General features: G+C 45.8%; 1 protein-coding gene across 4 annotated transcripts in view; it reads right to left on the bottom strand.

Moving 5' to 3' along the window:
* Positions 1-4950: 4950 nt before the first annotated feature.
* ADAMTS17 (ADAM metallopeptidase with thrombospondin type 1 motif 17) overlaps positions 4951-15571 on the bottom strand; it is a 187410-nt gene continuing 176789 nt past the window's right edge. For 2 of the 4 annotated variants that reach the window (XM_068143312.1, XM_068143313.1), the window contains exons 24-25: positions 12633-12810; positions 4951-9912 (exon numbers count right to left, since the gene is read on the bottom strand). In XM_068143312.1, coding sequence (XP_067999413.1) covers positions 9761-9912; positions 12633-12810 — 330 coding nt within the window. In that variant the 3' untranslated portion in view covers positions 4951-9760. The remainder of the gene's footprint in view (positions 9913-12632; positions 12811-15571) is intronic. The other 2 variants (XM_068143316.1, XM_068143314.1) reach the window with 1 other exon arrangement.

Raw genomic sequence — 15571 nt, 5'->3', positions numbered from 1 at the left:
GCTCCTCAGTTGCTACCCTTGTAAAGAATGCCCTGCAAGGAAAACTGGAAGCTATTTCACGGGAGAGCAAAGATAACACAAGGCTGCCTGGCAAAGGCTAGCATCAATGGCTGTCCTTCATGCGCTGCATTTCCTGCTCCTAACTTAACCCTCTAAAATCAGCAAGGGCCAGAGAAGGGCTACACACCTTAGCACATCTAAAAGGTCTTTCACTTTGCAATTATTAGGAAGTGCTGAAGGATGGCTATCCCCTGAGAAGACTGTCCACAAAGCCAATGTGCAGATGCTCCTTCACCTGCAGAGGCCAAACACTGAGACATGGCTTCTGCCCTACTCTGCAAGAGCATCTTCCTTCTTTGTCTCTCAGCTCATCACAAGAATCCAGGAAATAAGAGGAGCTGGGCTCCCTTTGAATTCACAGTCCAGATTCAGTGTGAAAAACCACCTTTAGGATCTTGTTCCTGGAGGTCCTCAGGGTTACATGGAGACTGCTTATGGCTCAGCTTCTGCTGTATCTAAACATCTCTGCTAAACAACACCACACTGGAGCTTGCTTTGAAAGTGAGCTGGACTAGCCCCATCCCCCCATCCTTCCCTGCCAACTGGTACTTGCCTGGAGGGGTCTACGCATTGGTCAATGCAGATGAGATGCACAACGTGGCTCCTGTGAGTCCCATGTTCCTTCATTCAGAGGAGATCCTTTTGTGCCACCCACATCTTCTCTCAACCTGGCAAAGTACCTGAATAACTGTGCTGACCTGCCAAGAGAGATTTAGGCAGGAAACATCTCCAGAAAGATGGCTCTCATTAAGGGCTGAGGCTTGCAGAAGAGCAGAATGCTGGCTGGGGCACAGAGCTAGGCAGAGAAGCCTTCACCATTGCTGCCTGGTGCCTGGCCCTGGGACAGTCTTCTGTCCTGGAAGATGCACTGCTCTGCCTGTGTGACTGCTGGCAGAAACTGATGAGCAGAGCTGGTTGAAAAATCTCCATCAAAACAACATTTCTGTTTTGCCAGAAGATAGTTTAAAAATTAAGTGGAAAAAATAGAGAAAAAGGCCTGGGTTTGGCTGACATTGTTGGTCAAACAAAAATCCCAAACTTCAGATTTTTTAGCCAAAAATGGAAGTATCTGGGGAGGATCCTGGCAGGTCTTAGCAATACCCTGAAAAACATCTAAGAAAATCTTGACAAATATGAGGATGTTTTTGTCCATTCTTTCACAGAGAAAGACAACTTCTGCTCTTAGAACCATTCTAAAATGGAGGCTGGACAACAAATAAGCAAAGGTGCTTTTTTCTTTCTTATACATACAGCTACTGATACTCCATAGCTCACAGCATAAGCACAGGCAGCAGTTCCTCTAGATAAAGACCAGGAGCTGCCCCAAGGCCTACTACCCCAAAACTGTAATTCTCAGAAGGGACAGACACACAGAGCTGATTCTGCTGTGAGTTTGTACAGCTGATAGAAAGCCTCAATAAGCTCACAGTTGCCTTGCATACAAATAAACCAAGCCATGAAAAGGCACTGCTTGGAGAGGAAGGTGCTGTGCACACAGCTGTTGCAAAACCATCCAACCTGAAGAGTCAGCCAGCCACAGGCAATGTCAGTGGTAATGAGGTCACAGAGAGAATGGCACATAAATGCCTGGGAACCCACAGAAAGCTGTTTTCCATCCTGCTTACACAATAACATGTTCTTCTTTCTCCCTTTTAAAATAGTTTCTTCAGCAAAACATGGTTGGGAAAAAAACTAAGAGCTGGAATCTTCCTTACCCTCCGTGAAATGGGACTGCCAGCACTTCTTGGTCTCAGTGTCACAGTCCCCTCAAGGTGCTGTTGGCCAGTGTTGTGAAACGCTGGGGAGAAAGACAGCAGCGGGCAGCTCCGTGGGCCTGCTGATGCCTGAGGAGAGCAGCAGCCTGGCAGTTCAGCAGGAGCCTCCTTCCTTGACACAAGCCAGGACACAAAGCCGAAGTGAGAGTGCTGAAGCCAACGCAGGGCGAGCGGCACAGAAGGTGAATCAGCTGTGTGAGAAAACCAAGAGGTGACATGTTGGTCTGAGGCAGTGGGGGGCAGGGGAGGTTCAGCTTACAGCGATTTCCTAAGGCGTCAGACCATGGCTCTGGACAGGATTTGCATTTTACACAACACTTAATGTTTTCAAAGGACTAATTCAATCTAGCTGTGGATTTCATACCTTTTCCTTAAGGAGAGCAGCACCGAGGGAAGCACGCTCAGGAGTACTGACGTGTCCTGGCAGAGGCTCCGGCTGCTGCAGCTCGCCTTGCTGACAGCCCCAGCTTGACTCTCATCCCACCGCAGCCTGAGGTTACCGTCCCGGCGACTTCCACCACCAGCAGCTCTGGCTCGCCGCCGCCGAGGTGATAAAAGACCTCTTGTGCGATCTTCTCAGGAGGAAAGTCTGGTGCCAAACAAAGCTGCAGTCTGGTTGGGTCTTTTTGCCATTAGAGACAGAATCAAGGGGAAAAATACAGCGCTGGGGAAATAAAGGGAAGCTGCAAAATGTTCAAATAATGCCTTTTCCAAGAAAATGAAAACAGCCCCAGGAATGGCTTGTCTGGCTCTGCTGGCCAGATCTGTGTGCAACCTAAAGCTCCGGTGAGAGGATACCCCAGCTCACCAATTCTGCAGCAGCCTGAACAGCCTCGCTGCCTGTCTCCAGGCCAGCTGCACAATGATGCTGGAGCACACAATGACCTTACTGCCAGTGATCTCCCAACAGCTGATGCTTTCTGGGGCAGCAGAGCCCGCTGCACAGACTGGTGTGCTACTGGAGTTCTCCTCCTGCTCAACAAATGAGCATTTCCCTCTCTGCCAGCCCACATTTTGAGGCTGGGTCTTGCAGCCAGTTTCTGTAAGGGGCATCTCTGAAGTGATGTGAATTTTATCCTTTGCTACTTCCAATAACACAGAATGTGCCTGATGATGTACAACCAGAGGGGAATATCCCTTTCTCTTCCCTGCCAGTACAGTAACCACAGTGCAGGCTCGCTCACTCAAGCCAGGAGCAGTCTATGCTCAGCTCCATGCCTTTTTAGAATGCTGCTGCCAATAACCCCAGGATAGCTGCTTTGGGAATCTGCCTTTTCTCAAGGATTACCTGTGGTCTCCCAGCTCTTGAGAAGGACCATTTCTTTGGGTATGGCCTTTCCAGCATCCATATCTGGGTGTAGACTCCACTGCACAAAGACCACTGAACCATTATAAAAGATCTCAGAACCAAAACCGTCCAGAAAGCAACAATGAAGGGATTCAGATGGCTACTACAAAGCATGATGAGGAAGATATTTTTCTTCAGAGGTCTGAGGGAGGAGATTAAATCCTCTTGAGCAGACGAGGGAAGGTATTTTGTATAGCCTGGAAGGGTGGCAATGCTTCCCAGTGAGCATAAACGAGTTTGTGGGGGACAAAGCAGCTGCAAGCCAAGCAAGAGGGGAAAATCATAAAGGGAGGGCAAGGCCATGAGGCATGTCTGTGGGAAATGGGAGGAGGAAGGACAAGGCAAACATTTATCTTTGGAGCCACACTGAGACTGCTATAAACTGAGGCCTGGGAGAGACTGGAGACATTGAGGATGCCAGGGCTTACCTCAAGACAGAGCTGTGCCAGAAGCCAGCCCTACATGCTGAGGTCCTGTGGGCTGCACCATGGTGAGCTTGTAGAGTTGCTCTCTCCCGTGGTTGAGGAGGATTGGAAGGCCTGTGAGATGACCCAGACAAGTCACACTGGAGGCTCCAGCTCCGCCACAGTGGATCCACAGTGGGATGAAAGGACGAAACACCCAGCAGGGGTCTTTCAGCACCAAACAAGACGAGCTGAGGGAAACCACAGCGTTCAAGCAAGCCCAGTGCCTGGGTTCCAGCCCAGCAGCCAAGGCAGATACCTACCCCAGGCGTGTCTCAGCTGCGGTAAGGCACAGGGCAGAGATGGCAGCTCTGACAAAACAGCAGATGTGCTACAGTGCAGCCTCTGGGCATTCTTCATGGGGTCTGTCACGTGGAAGTGGCACGAGCGGAGGTGAGGTGGTGCAAGACACATGGAGGTCAGGTTTGGAGACTCTCCTATTACCTTCTGGGTGGTTACTACTCAGGGGAGTTGGTGGTTCCTCTCTGCTTATATATATATTCTTGTTTAAACTCTCCTTTTCCAGCTCTTCCCATCCAAGGTGAAGGTGCTTTAGCTCTGCTTGTGCACTATATTCATGCTGCAGCAGGACAACAAGTAACTTGCCAGGAATTAGGTTACCATGGCTTCTTTCCTTACGGCACCAGAAACATGGCTGCACAGAAGGTAACTGCAGGAATTGTTCTTCTCCACCTGGAACTCCAGAGCACATCAGTGTTTGTGCTGCCACTCTTCAAAAAAGAAGCAAACACACCTTTCCCAGTGGCCCATCTGGTGTCGAGGAAAGTGCAAAGGAACATCTGGTTTTCATGCTGCCATCAGAGTGAGGTCTTCCAACAGCAGTACTCTGGGTGGCACATGAGGCTGATGCCAGGGTAAGGTGATCTATACTAAGCCTTTGAGAGTTGGTGGAGGCAGAACTGAACTCCAAGCAGCTGGGGTGAGATTGTACTTTCCTCCTGGCACTTTTATGCCAGAGCACCAGAGCCATTTGACCCCACCTACCTTTAATGATCTTGGCTGAGGTGTCTCAGAAAGACAACTGAGATCGCAGGGAAGGACAATGACTTCAAATCATCGGTCTTCTTGGTCAGAAGATGGGGATTAGAAGTAGCAAAAACCCAGCAATCTGCTACATGCAAAATAGCCAAACTAAGTGTATAAGCCTACTGGATTTATGGAAGAGATATTGGCACATACCAGGAAACTTTCAAGCCAAATGTATGACAGCATTCCCTACACCCTCCCACCCACTGCCATATCCCAGCTTAATTTAAAGCCTTTTGGCTTCCAAAGGCTTATAGCTATGTTTTATTGTTTAAACAGGTCAACAATTGCAATCACATGTTGATTCCAGGCAACACACAAACACGATGATGTGTTAATACACAGCAACACTTGGATGGAGTTTCGACAGTTCTGCTGCTTTTAACAGTCATTTTCATTTCTATGTATGTGTGATGGCAGCCAGGCTGCTGTCTCCTAAAGCTACCTCTGAAAACTAGGAAGCCCTACCAGTGTTGTGCCATCACCAAGAAGCCAGCATGAGATCAGTTAAATGAGTTCTATTTTTATTATGAGCTCCATTTTTGGGACTAATTCTGGGAGAAGGATGCTCACACCAACCACACTTCGGTTTGTTTTTAAGGCTGCTTTCAAGAGGAGCTGCTTCAACTTACAAGAAGTCTTTTTAACAAGAACTGACCTGGAATGGGATACAGATGATGGCATCTTTTTAAGACAGGATGGGAGAAGATCCTGCAGGCACATCTGTATGCAGCTGCCTGCAAGAAACATCTTCACCATGCTGGGAGGGGCGGAGTTAAGTGGTACAAAGATTGTGGCTAATGCCTACAACAATGACATCCGAAACACTTGGCACTGAAGGAATTCCATTTATTTCACACCAGGAAAGTGTGCAGCTTGGTTAGGTAGATACCTTTCCAATGGATGGGGTAGTTTTGCTCCAATACATTTCCACAGGCTCAACAGCCCTCATTATCAGGTTGTAGCTGTGGAGCAGCCACCAGTAAACACACAGCAAGCTGCCACTTCATCTCAGCTCCAGCACACACTGAAAGACACCACCTCAAATGCACTTGAGAAACCTTCCCCCACCCACGTACAGACTTTAGCCTCTCTGCAGCCTGCTCAGGCATACAGAGCTCCCCCAGGGGGAGCCTGCCTCGCTTTCTCCAGACAGGCATTTTCTGCTGCTGTGTCACTGACCACAGACCTTGCAAGCCATTCATCAGGTATTAACATTCTCTCTGCTTTATTTTGCAACCCAAGTGGGACAAGACCATCACTTCTTGATTTGTTAGCACACTGGGAACTCTGAGACGCCAGAACTTTACTGACAAATGACCTCTTACACCTACCACAGCTATCAAGCAGTTGGCCTAGACTTAACCAAATCCCAGTCTCGGTCCAGCGTTGGGCAGATGCACAATGTACTACTCACAGCTTCACTCCTTTCTCTTAGTGTTCGTGCTAGCTAGTTTGGTTTGCTTTGCAGGTTTTGGGTGTTTGTTTCACGCTCACAAACCTTATTAAAGTTGTTATGGAAAAAAAATTAATTTATTATTCAAGATATTCCTTTTTCTCCAAATGGAATGGTTCTCTCCTCTCTTTGCTCGACTTTCATTTACAATTGCTTCCATTCGCTTTGGCTGTTTTTACATTTCCTATTTATAACCAGCACCAAAAAGAAAAGGATACAGTACATATGCAAATCAGCTAATGGAAAAAATATATATACATTTCACTCTGTAATGAAAAACGTAAATGATATGATTGCCATGGAGAATATATCCCTGTATTATAATAAAAATACCAAGCAATAATCGACTGCTAAGATTCTTTCCCAACAACAACAACAAAGATAGCACCATACATGAGATAGTGAGAATCTACACTCAGTAACACAGCTGTGCAACTAGAAATGTACAGTACTTTAGTAACAGTACAGAGCATTGGTTACAATATGGAAACACCACCACTGCCATCAACAGAGCGTCGGTCTCTTACCAACAACTAAAAGAAGTATTGTCATGGATACACCGAAGCAAACAGCTTCCCTTTCACCAGTACGTAGCAACTGAGGGCAAAGCATAGCTCTGAATTCCTAGTAAAGCCCCCATAAAATGATACAAGGCACGAGTGTGGGAGTGTTGAACAGGATTTCACTTTTTAGGTGGTGTTATTATCTTCCTGGCTATTATACATTGTGAAGGTTGTCACCATGTGAAGTAAGAGAATGGAATGAAATGGAGTTGTGTTGTGCCATCAGTTTTTAATTAATGGTGGTTTCTGATGGTTCAGATGAAAGGCTGATGTATGGTAGTGTGTGGTCTGTGAGAGCAAGTGAGGGTTTCTTTCAGTGCTGAGACATTTGAAAGAATTCCTTGAAAATTTATCTTTCCTTACCTAGGTCCCAGAACTCAGACCCAAATGTCCTTTGAAGTCCAGGACCTAGCATACTGGGAGAGGCCACAGGTCTAACTAGCCTAGTATCTGTTCTGGACAGTGGCCAGTAATGAATTGTTAGTGAAAAATGTAGGAATTAAAATCCTTCCTCTCCTGTGCACCTTTCTAGGAGCCTACCTTTTGCCTAGAGAGGGTGACAGATCAGCACCAGAAGGAAAAACGACCCTGCTGTTTAAAAGCACCTTTGAGTCCATTAACATTAAATGAATCTGATAGTCTTACAAGACAACAGTTAAGCCTCTGGCAAATCCAAACCAAGTGAAGCATGCATAGGACCCATCTCAGCCAAACTGCTGTGCGGTGGCTGTGCTGGTAGGGAGGCAGGGCTGTGTTGCTGCAGGGTATGACAGCAGGCAAGGGGAGAAACTACCACTGCGAGTTACCAATACCAATCAGCTCCTCTGGGCTCTGCCTTGAGACATCTCACTACCAGTTCATCTACCTATTAACGTGCCTAACTGAACATCACTGTGGTATTTCCTAAACCTGTCACCCCTGCCAGCAACATTTCCCCTCGATTACTAAGTAGTTATCCAGTTTCTGTGTTTGGGATGCAGGGTGGGAAGAGCAGAAGGAGGAGGTCTGATACTGAGTGTAAGATGCCAAAAGAACATCCAGAATAACAAAAACCAAGCTAGAATCATTTCCCTGACAGAGAAAATCATCTGGGGCACTGGAAAGTAGGTCTGCTTGAGACAGGCACTTGAGTAAATAATTGTGTGCATAGGAGTGCATATAGGACACTCCTGGTGTGCACTCGTGCTCACTTGCACTCCTAAGCACAGAAGTGAGTGTGAAGCCCACGCAGGATCTGTTGATGAACACAATCTCCCTGTGCTTGAAAAACTGAGCTTTTAATAAAATGCTAATGAGTTATTCCAGTGAGGTCCTGGATATTTAAAGGATTGTAGTAAGGAAGAAAAAGTTGCTTTAAAGACATGCAAGGTACTAAGTCATTATCACTCCTTGCACTGGAAACAAGAGATGACAGCAACAAAGACAAGGTGAGGACAGGCATGAGCTGCAGTCCAGACCGGCCAGGGGCTGGGGGTAAGTAGCTGGGGTTTGTTCTGCACTCATCTCCACAGAGTAACAGCAACACAAGTTCCAGAGCGAGTACAAAGCTGCAATTCATCCACAGGCTCTGTTTGTATCCTGAAGAGTGGGCTGTAACTTAACCACTGCATAACTGACATTGGACTCTGGCAAGGGAAACGATCCATGTTGGAGCAAGATATTATGGAGAGACACTGATCTGCAGGACTAACGGAGGGGACAAACTCTGCTCTGGGTACAGCTCCTGTTTCAAGCCTCACATCTCAGAGAGGAGCTTGGTTTAAAGTGCAGAGACATGGAAGGGAGTATCATATATACAGCACTTGCAATGTGCTCTCATAGCACCAAACCTGATAGCACCACAAAAGACAGGAACTGTTAACATTCAGTGAGCACAATCCTAGCCCTTGCTGAAGGCAATGGAAGTCTTGGCCTTATGGCTTCAACGAACCTCAAGATTACACTTTGAATGTAGTCTACCCTTGACTGCTTTTGACTCAACAGGCCACAAAACCTCTGGTGTATACAAGAGCCAAGAGATAGGAAACACTTGTTCTGCTCTCCACTTCACCTTTCACACAAAGGTTGCTCCAAATCCTGTTTGTTACCAGCCCTATTCAATTCCATGGTCCTCTTTAAAACATTGGCAGTCTCATTATCTGAATGACCTCTGAAAACTGGAGAGAGATCAGGCCAGGCAATCCTTCAGTGAGCTCTACTGGATTAAATGATTTTTGGCTTCTCCCATCTCATGTAAATGGTTCTTGCCTAACTGTCTACTGCTGTTCATAAGCTTCTGTTTCATTAAGCTCAGAGAAGAATTAAGTTTCATAACAGAAACTACATTACTCTGGGGGAAAGGGAGAGATTGTTTTTTAAAATTAGACAGCAGAGTAGTCCCTATTAGTTGCTCTAAAAATATGACTTGGAATGTTGGATATAATTGCACTGAGTTTCCTGTGGGAATTTCAGAGATGTCCATCCTCTGCTATCACTTTTCACAAGCTCTTCCGGCAAATCCTCTCTTTAAATTAAGCCTTTCATTTACATGGGTTCCTCCAAGCCCACTCCACAGTGGGATAGCTGTTGGGGAACTGAAAACATCATCTGAAATCCAAAATGAAAAGATTAAAGTTATGTCTCTACCTTTGTGAATTCTTTTGCCAGAGGCCTTCCTCCATGGAGGTACCCATGACCTTACTCAATGTAATCACTTTGCAACTCTTGTCCTTTAATGGTAGCAAGCCATCCAGTGGCTGGTGATTTAATATATTAAAGTAAGAAGCATTAATGAAAAACGTAAGGATGTCAAAATATGATAAGATGGTTGGCTCCTTGAGATGACTCTTTGCGGTTGTTTTGGGGATTTTGTTGGTTTGGTTTGTTTTTTAAGGTGGATGAGTGGATTACTTTGGTATCCAGTCTGTAGAGTTAGTTTCAAGTCTTACTATAGGTATGCTTCAGAATCCACCACATTGTAGCAACTCATTATGTTCCAGTACTCAGACCTACTAGTCCGTGATTTAGATACAAGTAGCTGTGACACTCTAAGAAGTAGCACAGGTTCATTAACTCTTCTGCTGCATCTTGTTTGCATAAAAGTCTCTGCAAGTCTGGCAGCAGCGCTGATACCACCGCATGTCCTGGCACAGATTCTTCTCCCGGATCACCCTGCAGTACACTGTCCACTGGTCGCCTGTGCACTTGTACGTGAGAGCAGCTTTGGACAAGAAAAGAGAGGAGAAACTAGCAGATTAGCCAGGAAGAGCATTGCAGGAGTGATCAAAATCACTGCATGTGAGGCAAGCAAGGGCAAGCAAGTCTCCCTGCCAGTGCTGGAGATCAGATGATGTTCCTTCTACTGAAACACCAGCTCATGGAGTGCTCACTGCAAGGCTGCAGCTGGCCATAACTGGGGAGCACAATCCTCCACGTTGCGCCTCTTTTGTCTCAGTGACAAACAGGTCTAGATGAACAAAACACCCAAAGCATCAGCCTAGATTGAAGCACCTGAATACTGCAGAGCAGAGTGAGAAGCTGGGTGCTCCCACAGAGAGTGCTGCACTAAGGCATGCTTTCAGATGTGGCCACTGCCATCTTGGTGGAATACATTTTACAGAGAAGCAAAATCAAGCTCAACTGGATGCAAAGATAAATTAATAGGAAGCAAAAATAACATCTCTTAGTGTAGTAAAACCAGCAAGACAAGAATCAGCTATTGGGAGGGGGGAATTGTGGCCTCTGAGATTGCTACAAAAATGGTCTAATTAAAGAATAGGAAAAGGTGCTGACCCAGCAGCATCTTGAGTGCCTTCTGCCTCACCCTGCTGAATGAAAGGCTCTCATCCTGTATTCAGTGGTGAGTCTCAGTGCCAAGCACGAGAAAATGATGGCAGCAAAACTGGTAGAAATGTTTATAGCTGAAGCTTCATTCAGTTAAACAAGAAGCACAAGTTTTATCTGATCTGATGAAATGAAGTAGCATTGTCCCAGAAAAAGGGACATGGAACAAATGAAAAAGACCCTTATTGTGAGAAAAAAATCTGAGTGGAAGTGACCATCCTAAAGAGGGGGAGGGTAGAGCTGTTTCTGAGTCTGCCAGTAGTGCAGGGGCTTTTCCAGGGAGTTATATCTGCAGCATTTGCTGTTGTGGTTCCAAGCAGACACTGAAAGCATGATGTAGCTGAACAAATGAGACATCTTGCAGGAACATTTGAGACAGACCTTATGAATCTGACAGGAGAGACTTGATGTCACAGACACTGAGCCACACACAAGACTAGGCCCTCTAATATTTCAGGCGTCCAAGGTTATGATGGAAGACAGGAAGCATGTTGAGGAGGTGACATGGGGAAGATTCTTGAGGGACAGAATAAGCCCTCCCTGAATGTGTCTTCACTGAAGGACACTGGACACAGAAGTAAAATCAGGTGAGGTGAACTCCACAATTAGATACTTCTGAAAACCACTCTGGAGTGGGGAGAAGGCAGCATGGAATTTGCAGACTACTGGAATGTTTTCCTCTATAATTTTTTGGGGGAGGTTTACACTGCAGGAAACAGAAAATTTTGTTGAAAGATAATCCAATAAGAATTGTTTATAAGCAGGAAGATCAAAACACTCCATGATGTATCTTTCTGCTAATATCAAATATCATTGTTTCCAGCCATGGTGATTCCAAGCCTGGTTTAAAAACAAAAGCATCTCAAATTACTTGCAGATTACTTTCAGCAGGGCCTTGAGCCTCCTCAGTCTTCTAAACACAACAATTGCTTTGTCCTAAAATGTAAATTAGGATGGATTTCTTGTCTCATCAGTGCATCAAGGGCTTACTTCTCAAATGAAATGTTTTCCTTTCACTATGCTCTTAGTGCTAAAGTATCTGGAAGTGCTCTCACACGTCATTAAAGAAAAGAGGTTAGGAGCTCCTCAGCATGAATAAAATGTCCCACATCCTTTCAAACACCCCTTAAACCTTCGGGAAACAAATCTCAGAAGCTTCAGCTGTTACTGCTTACCGGAGGGCGCTGCTAGAAAACGGCTCTCAGCAGCTCCACCTTCTCAGGCGTGCTACAGGACAAGCTCTGCCGAGAGGGTGGGGGCTGCTCGTTCTGGTAAGCTCTTAGTTTCGCTTCGTCTTACTGGTGATGATGTGTGAAACGTAAAGAAACCAGCTTGGTTCTTGGAGCTGAAGCTGAACACACAGGGCTGAAGTGTGGCAAAAAGTATTTTTATCTCCTTATAAACTAAAAAAATACAATGTGGAAAACCATGGATTCCCACAATTCTGCATTAACAGAAGCATTCTTAACCAAAGCCACTTCTCAAACAGGGTGTCAAGGTGTCTGGGGAAACAGGTGGCTGATCACCACATTCTCATCTCAGCCAGGTATACAGGGCTGCAGGGAGGGTGAGGACAGAAAGTCAGTGGGTTCACACAGAGGCTGGATGGGCAAATTCATTTATCCAACCAGACTCCTGTGGCAGCAAATGAAAAGGAAAACCAGCAGAGACGCTCTACTTGTCAAGGCCACATACTTTTCTTAGGGCATGGATGAATAAATCATCATACTTTACACTCACTGCAGCAAAAGCAAGTGTGAAGGTGTTTGTGAGAGGGAAGGATGTGCCTGTCAGCTCCCTCACCTCTGTGATCAGTCTGTCAGCCACCCACCACTTGTGTGCTCCTGTTGGTCTCTCGGGTCTATCCACTGCTGAGCACTCCAGCTTGGGCAGACTCTGAGGCAGGAACTGATGGGTAAGAGAGGACCTGTCCACACTAGACCTTTAGTCTAGAGTCTGACTGGGGGGCCCTGTCCTAATTTCTGGCTCTGGGCAATCCTCTGAAGCCCTACTTTTATCATATTGGGACCCAGCAGGACCTGGGGATTTATCTGGTCCTTTGCAGGTGACATCTCCCCCCCAAAGCCCCTCACTCACCAAGTCTGGGCGAGGTAATTGTATTGACATTTATCTTCTCATTGCAGACTTCTTGGTGGCACTGCCTGTAGGCTGCTGGCTTGGACAGGACAGGACACTCACTGCCATGGCGCCCAGTAACTTTGTGCATGCACTGGACCACACGGGACTGGAGGCCTTTCCCACAGGTTGAGGAGCACTGGAAAAGAGAAGGCATTGAGATGTGGTCCAAGCAGAGCAGCTTCCAAACCACATACACACCTACACCAGAAATCACTGCCAGAGCATTGTAGAGTCCATTTCTCCCATCCATGGGGGAGAGCACAGCAAAGCTCTGGTAATTTTGTTTTGGAAGTATCACAAGAAACTCCTGCTGCTTCTCAAAGACCACCTGACACAGAAGTATAGATTTCTTCTGGAGGGACCACAGGGATCTTTTCATTCCTCTGTGGATAACTGAAAAGTCTGAGAAAAAAATGGCCTCAGATGAACAGCAGCCTATAAAACAGAGCTGATGGAATCCTGCTTCAGACAACCCAGTGCAGAAATACATTTACACACCCTGAATGATTTATTTCTGGGTAGAAGGAGCTGCAAGATCAGTGAAGCATGGTGTCAGAAATAACAGACACTTGATTTGATTTTCTTCTTCAGTAACTCACATTAATGACAAGTTCCTTGTATTTGGTGCACCCACTGAATTTGTATGTATTCCCCTCATATTCCAGTGGATCTTTATTCCTATTCCTTCTCCCAGTGCCCTTCTCTAGGACTGATTTTCTCCCTTTGGAACAATCTCTGGCTCAGATCCCTTCTGGACTCTACCATTAAGCCATGCTGGTGTGCAGCACACCTCTGTGTTTCCAGCTATGCAGCCCCAGCAGACCTGATTGCTGCATTCTGAAGGTAGCAGTTACATGTATTTTGGAACTTCTCTTACAAAAATGGATAGTTGGACTTTTCCCTTTGCATCCTCCTTATTTCAATTGCAGTTCAACACTCTGGTTTATGACAGATTGTTTTGCATTTAGATTTTCAGATGGTGAATTTACATCAAGATTTGGTCAGTGCCTGTTAATACCTCAGTGATGGTTATGGTATTTGGGACTATGCTAAATGAATGTCCTACAAGGCATGCCCTCATACCTTGAGCTTCTGCAGTGAGACCTAGGCATCCATTGGTCTTGGGTGTCCCTCTGCTCTTCCTCAGCACTATGTGTGCTCCATGACTTCCACCAGTCTGTAGACCAGTCAAGCATGGCAAATTACATTTGGATTTAAAGTTAACAACTTTTACCCTGAGAAGTGCAACTCCTAGGCTCTTCCACTTCACTAGTCATCTGCAACCTCTAATCCTCAGGATTTCAAGGGCACTTTTAGCCTCCAGAGTGCTTTATTCATCTTAATCCTCACAAAACTCTTTGCAAGAGGAGTGAGTTGTCCATCCATTTTGCAAACAGAATAGCTGTTACTACCCTGGCATAAAACAACCTGTCCAAGCCATGGCATTCCTTCACCTGACTCTAAGGTAGTGAGCCTGAAGCCTCCGCCTCTCGCTGAGGCACCCCCTGTGCTCTTTCACAGAGTGGGGGAAAAAAAAGAGAAAGAAGATTCTCCTAAGGTGAATAAGGTTTTCAGATACCAGCATAAAAACTCTCACCTGCCTTCGTCTGTGTTCCTGTCTCTGCATTTGTTAACCAGCAAGTAATGAAACTTTTTCCACAGACACTGCCAACTCCAATCCTCAGACAAATAACAGCAGAGTTTTTGCCCAAAGCAGTTTTACTCCTTCTCCTGGGAGACAGGGATCATCACCTATGCTATGCAATTAGTTTTTCACAGCCAGCAAGACAGATTTTAACATCTTTCTTGAACTCTTTAGGGCTTGGCAGCTAAAGGAAGGTTGGACATCTGGCTTATTTTAAGATGAAATTTTCAACTCTGTACTTGGATAGTGTCTTTCCTAGGAATTTCAATAGGAAACAAGAATAGATACCAAATACACACAGAGGGGGAATTGTTACTCACAGTGCACTATGTAAAAAGGACATAATTAGAAGAGGTATAAAAATCAAACTCCAGCTGAACAGCAAATTCCCATAAATACTCTTTCTCATACTCTGGACAGCTAAATGCATTGCTGCAGTCTCTCTGTTCTCAAATATTTATGGAGCAAGTAAGCTTATCTGCAGAACAGTTCTGAGTGCTTGATTCACTCTCTGCCCTCTGGAACAGGACCCTTAGCTTTGCAAACAGCTGCCAGAGTATCACTTGTGACAGGGTGACCTGGGCTGCAGGGCAAAGGGATGGTTACAGCCCAGCACCTGACCCAATTTCTATAGAGCTGGCACAGTTGCACTGTGCAGACAGATCACAGGATGTCAGGGGCTGGAAGGGACCTTGAGAGATCATCTAGTCCGACCCCCCCTCTACCAAAGCAGGATCACCTATACCAGGTCACACAGGAATGATGGAAGTGCTGCACACTGCTGATTGTATTTAAAATGGTGTTGATGGGCACTGGATTTTATGGGTCCATACTGAGTCCTTACACTGCTATGAACAAACATACTCTGCAAGCCTGTACAGGCACGGATGTAGCAGTCAGGATGTGCCTGTTTCGGTGCCATGACGGAGTAGAGTTGTATGTGAGTGTAGAGAACTATTTTTTTTGGTGGCTCTCTCCCTGTCCCCTGAGCTGTTACACAAGTCCTGAGAGAAAACCCACAGGCAAGTTGCCCACTCTGGGAAGCTGGGGACCTGGACAAGTGGTTAATAGAGATGCTGGTGTCAAAAAAAGAAATGTTTTTTTCCTGCACCATCAGAAAAAACACAAATTGTCAAGGCAGCAGCTGCCTTCATCAGCTTAAAGGAGATTTACTCACAGAAGAACTCCAACCTTAAGACCAAGCTATGATTTTTCAACTGGAAAGCTATTTCCACCTTAGGATACTGATATG

The sequence above is a fragment of the Melanerpes formicivorus genome, unplaced genomic scaffold (assembly GCF_026170545.1).
Source record: "Melanerpes formicivorus ecotype bairdi unplaced genomic scaffold, bMelFor1.0.p_v2 SCAF_10, whole genome shotgun sequence".
NCBI classification, from domain to species: domain Eukaryota; kingdom Metazoa; phylum Chordata; class Aves; order Piciformes; family Picidae; genus Melanerpes; species Melanerpes formicivorus.
Note: the sequence above shows the minus strand (reverse complement) of the source record. Positions and strands in the feature narration are given on the sequence as shown.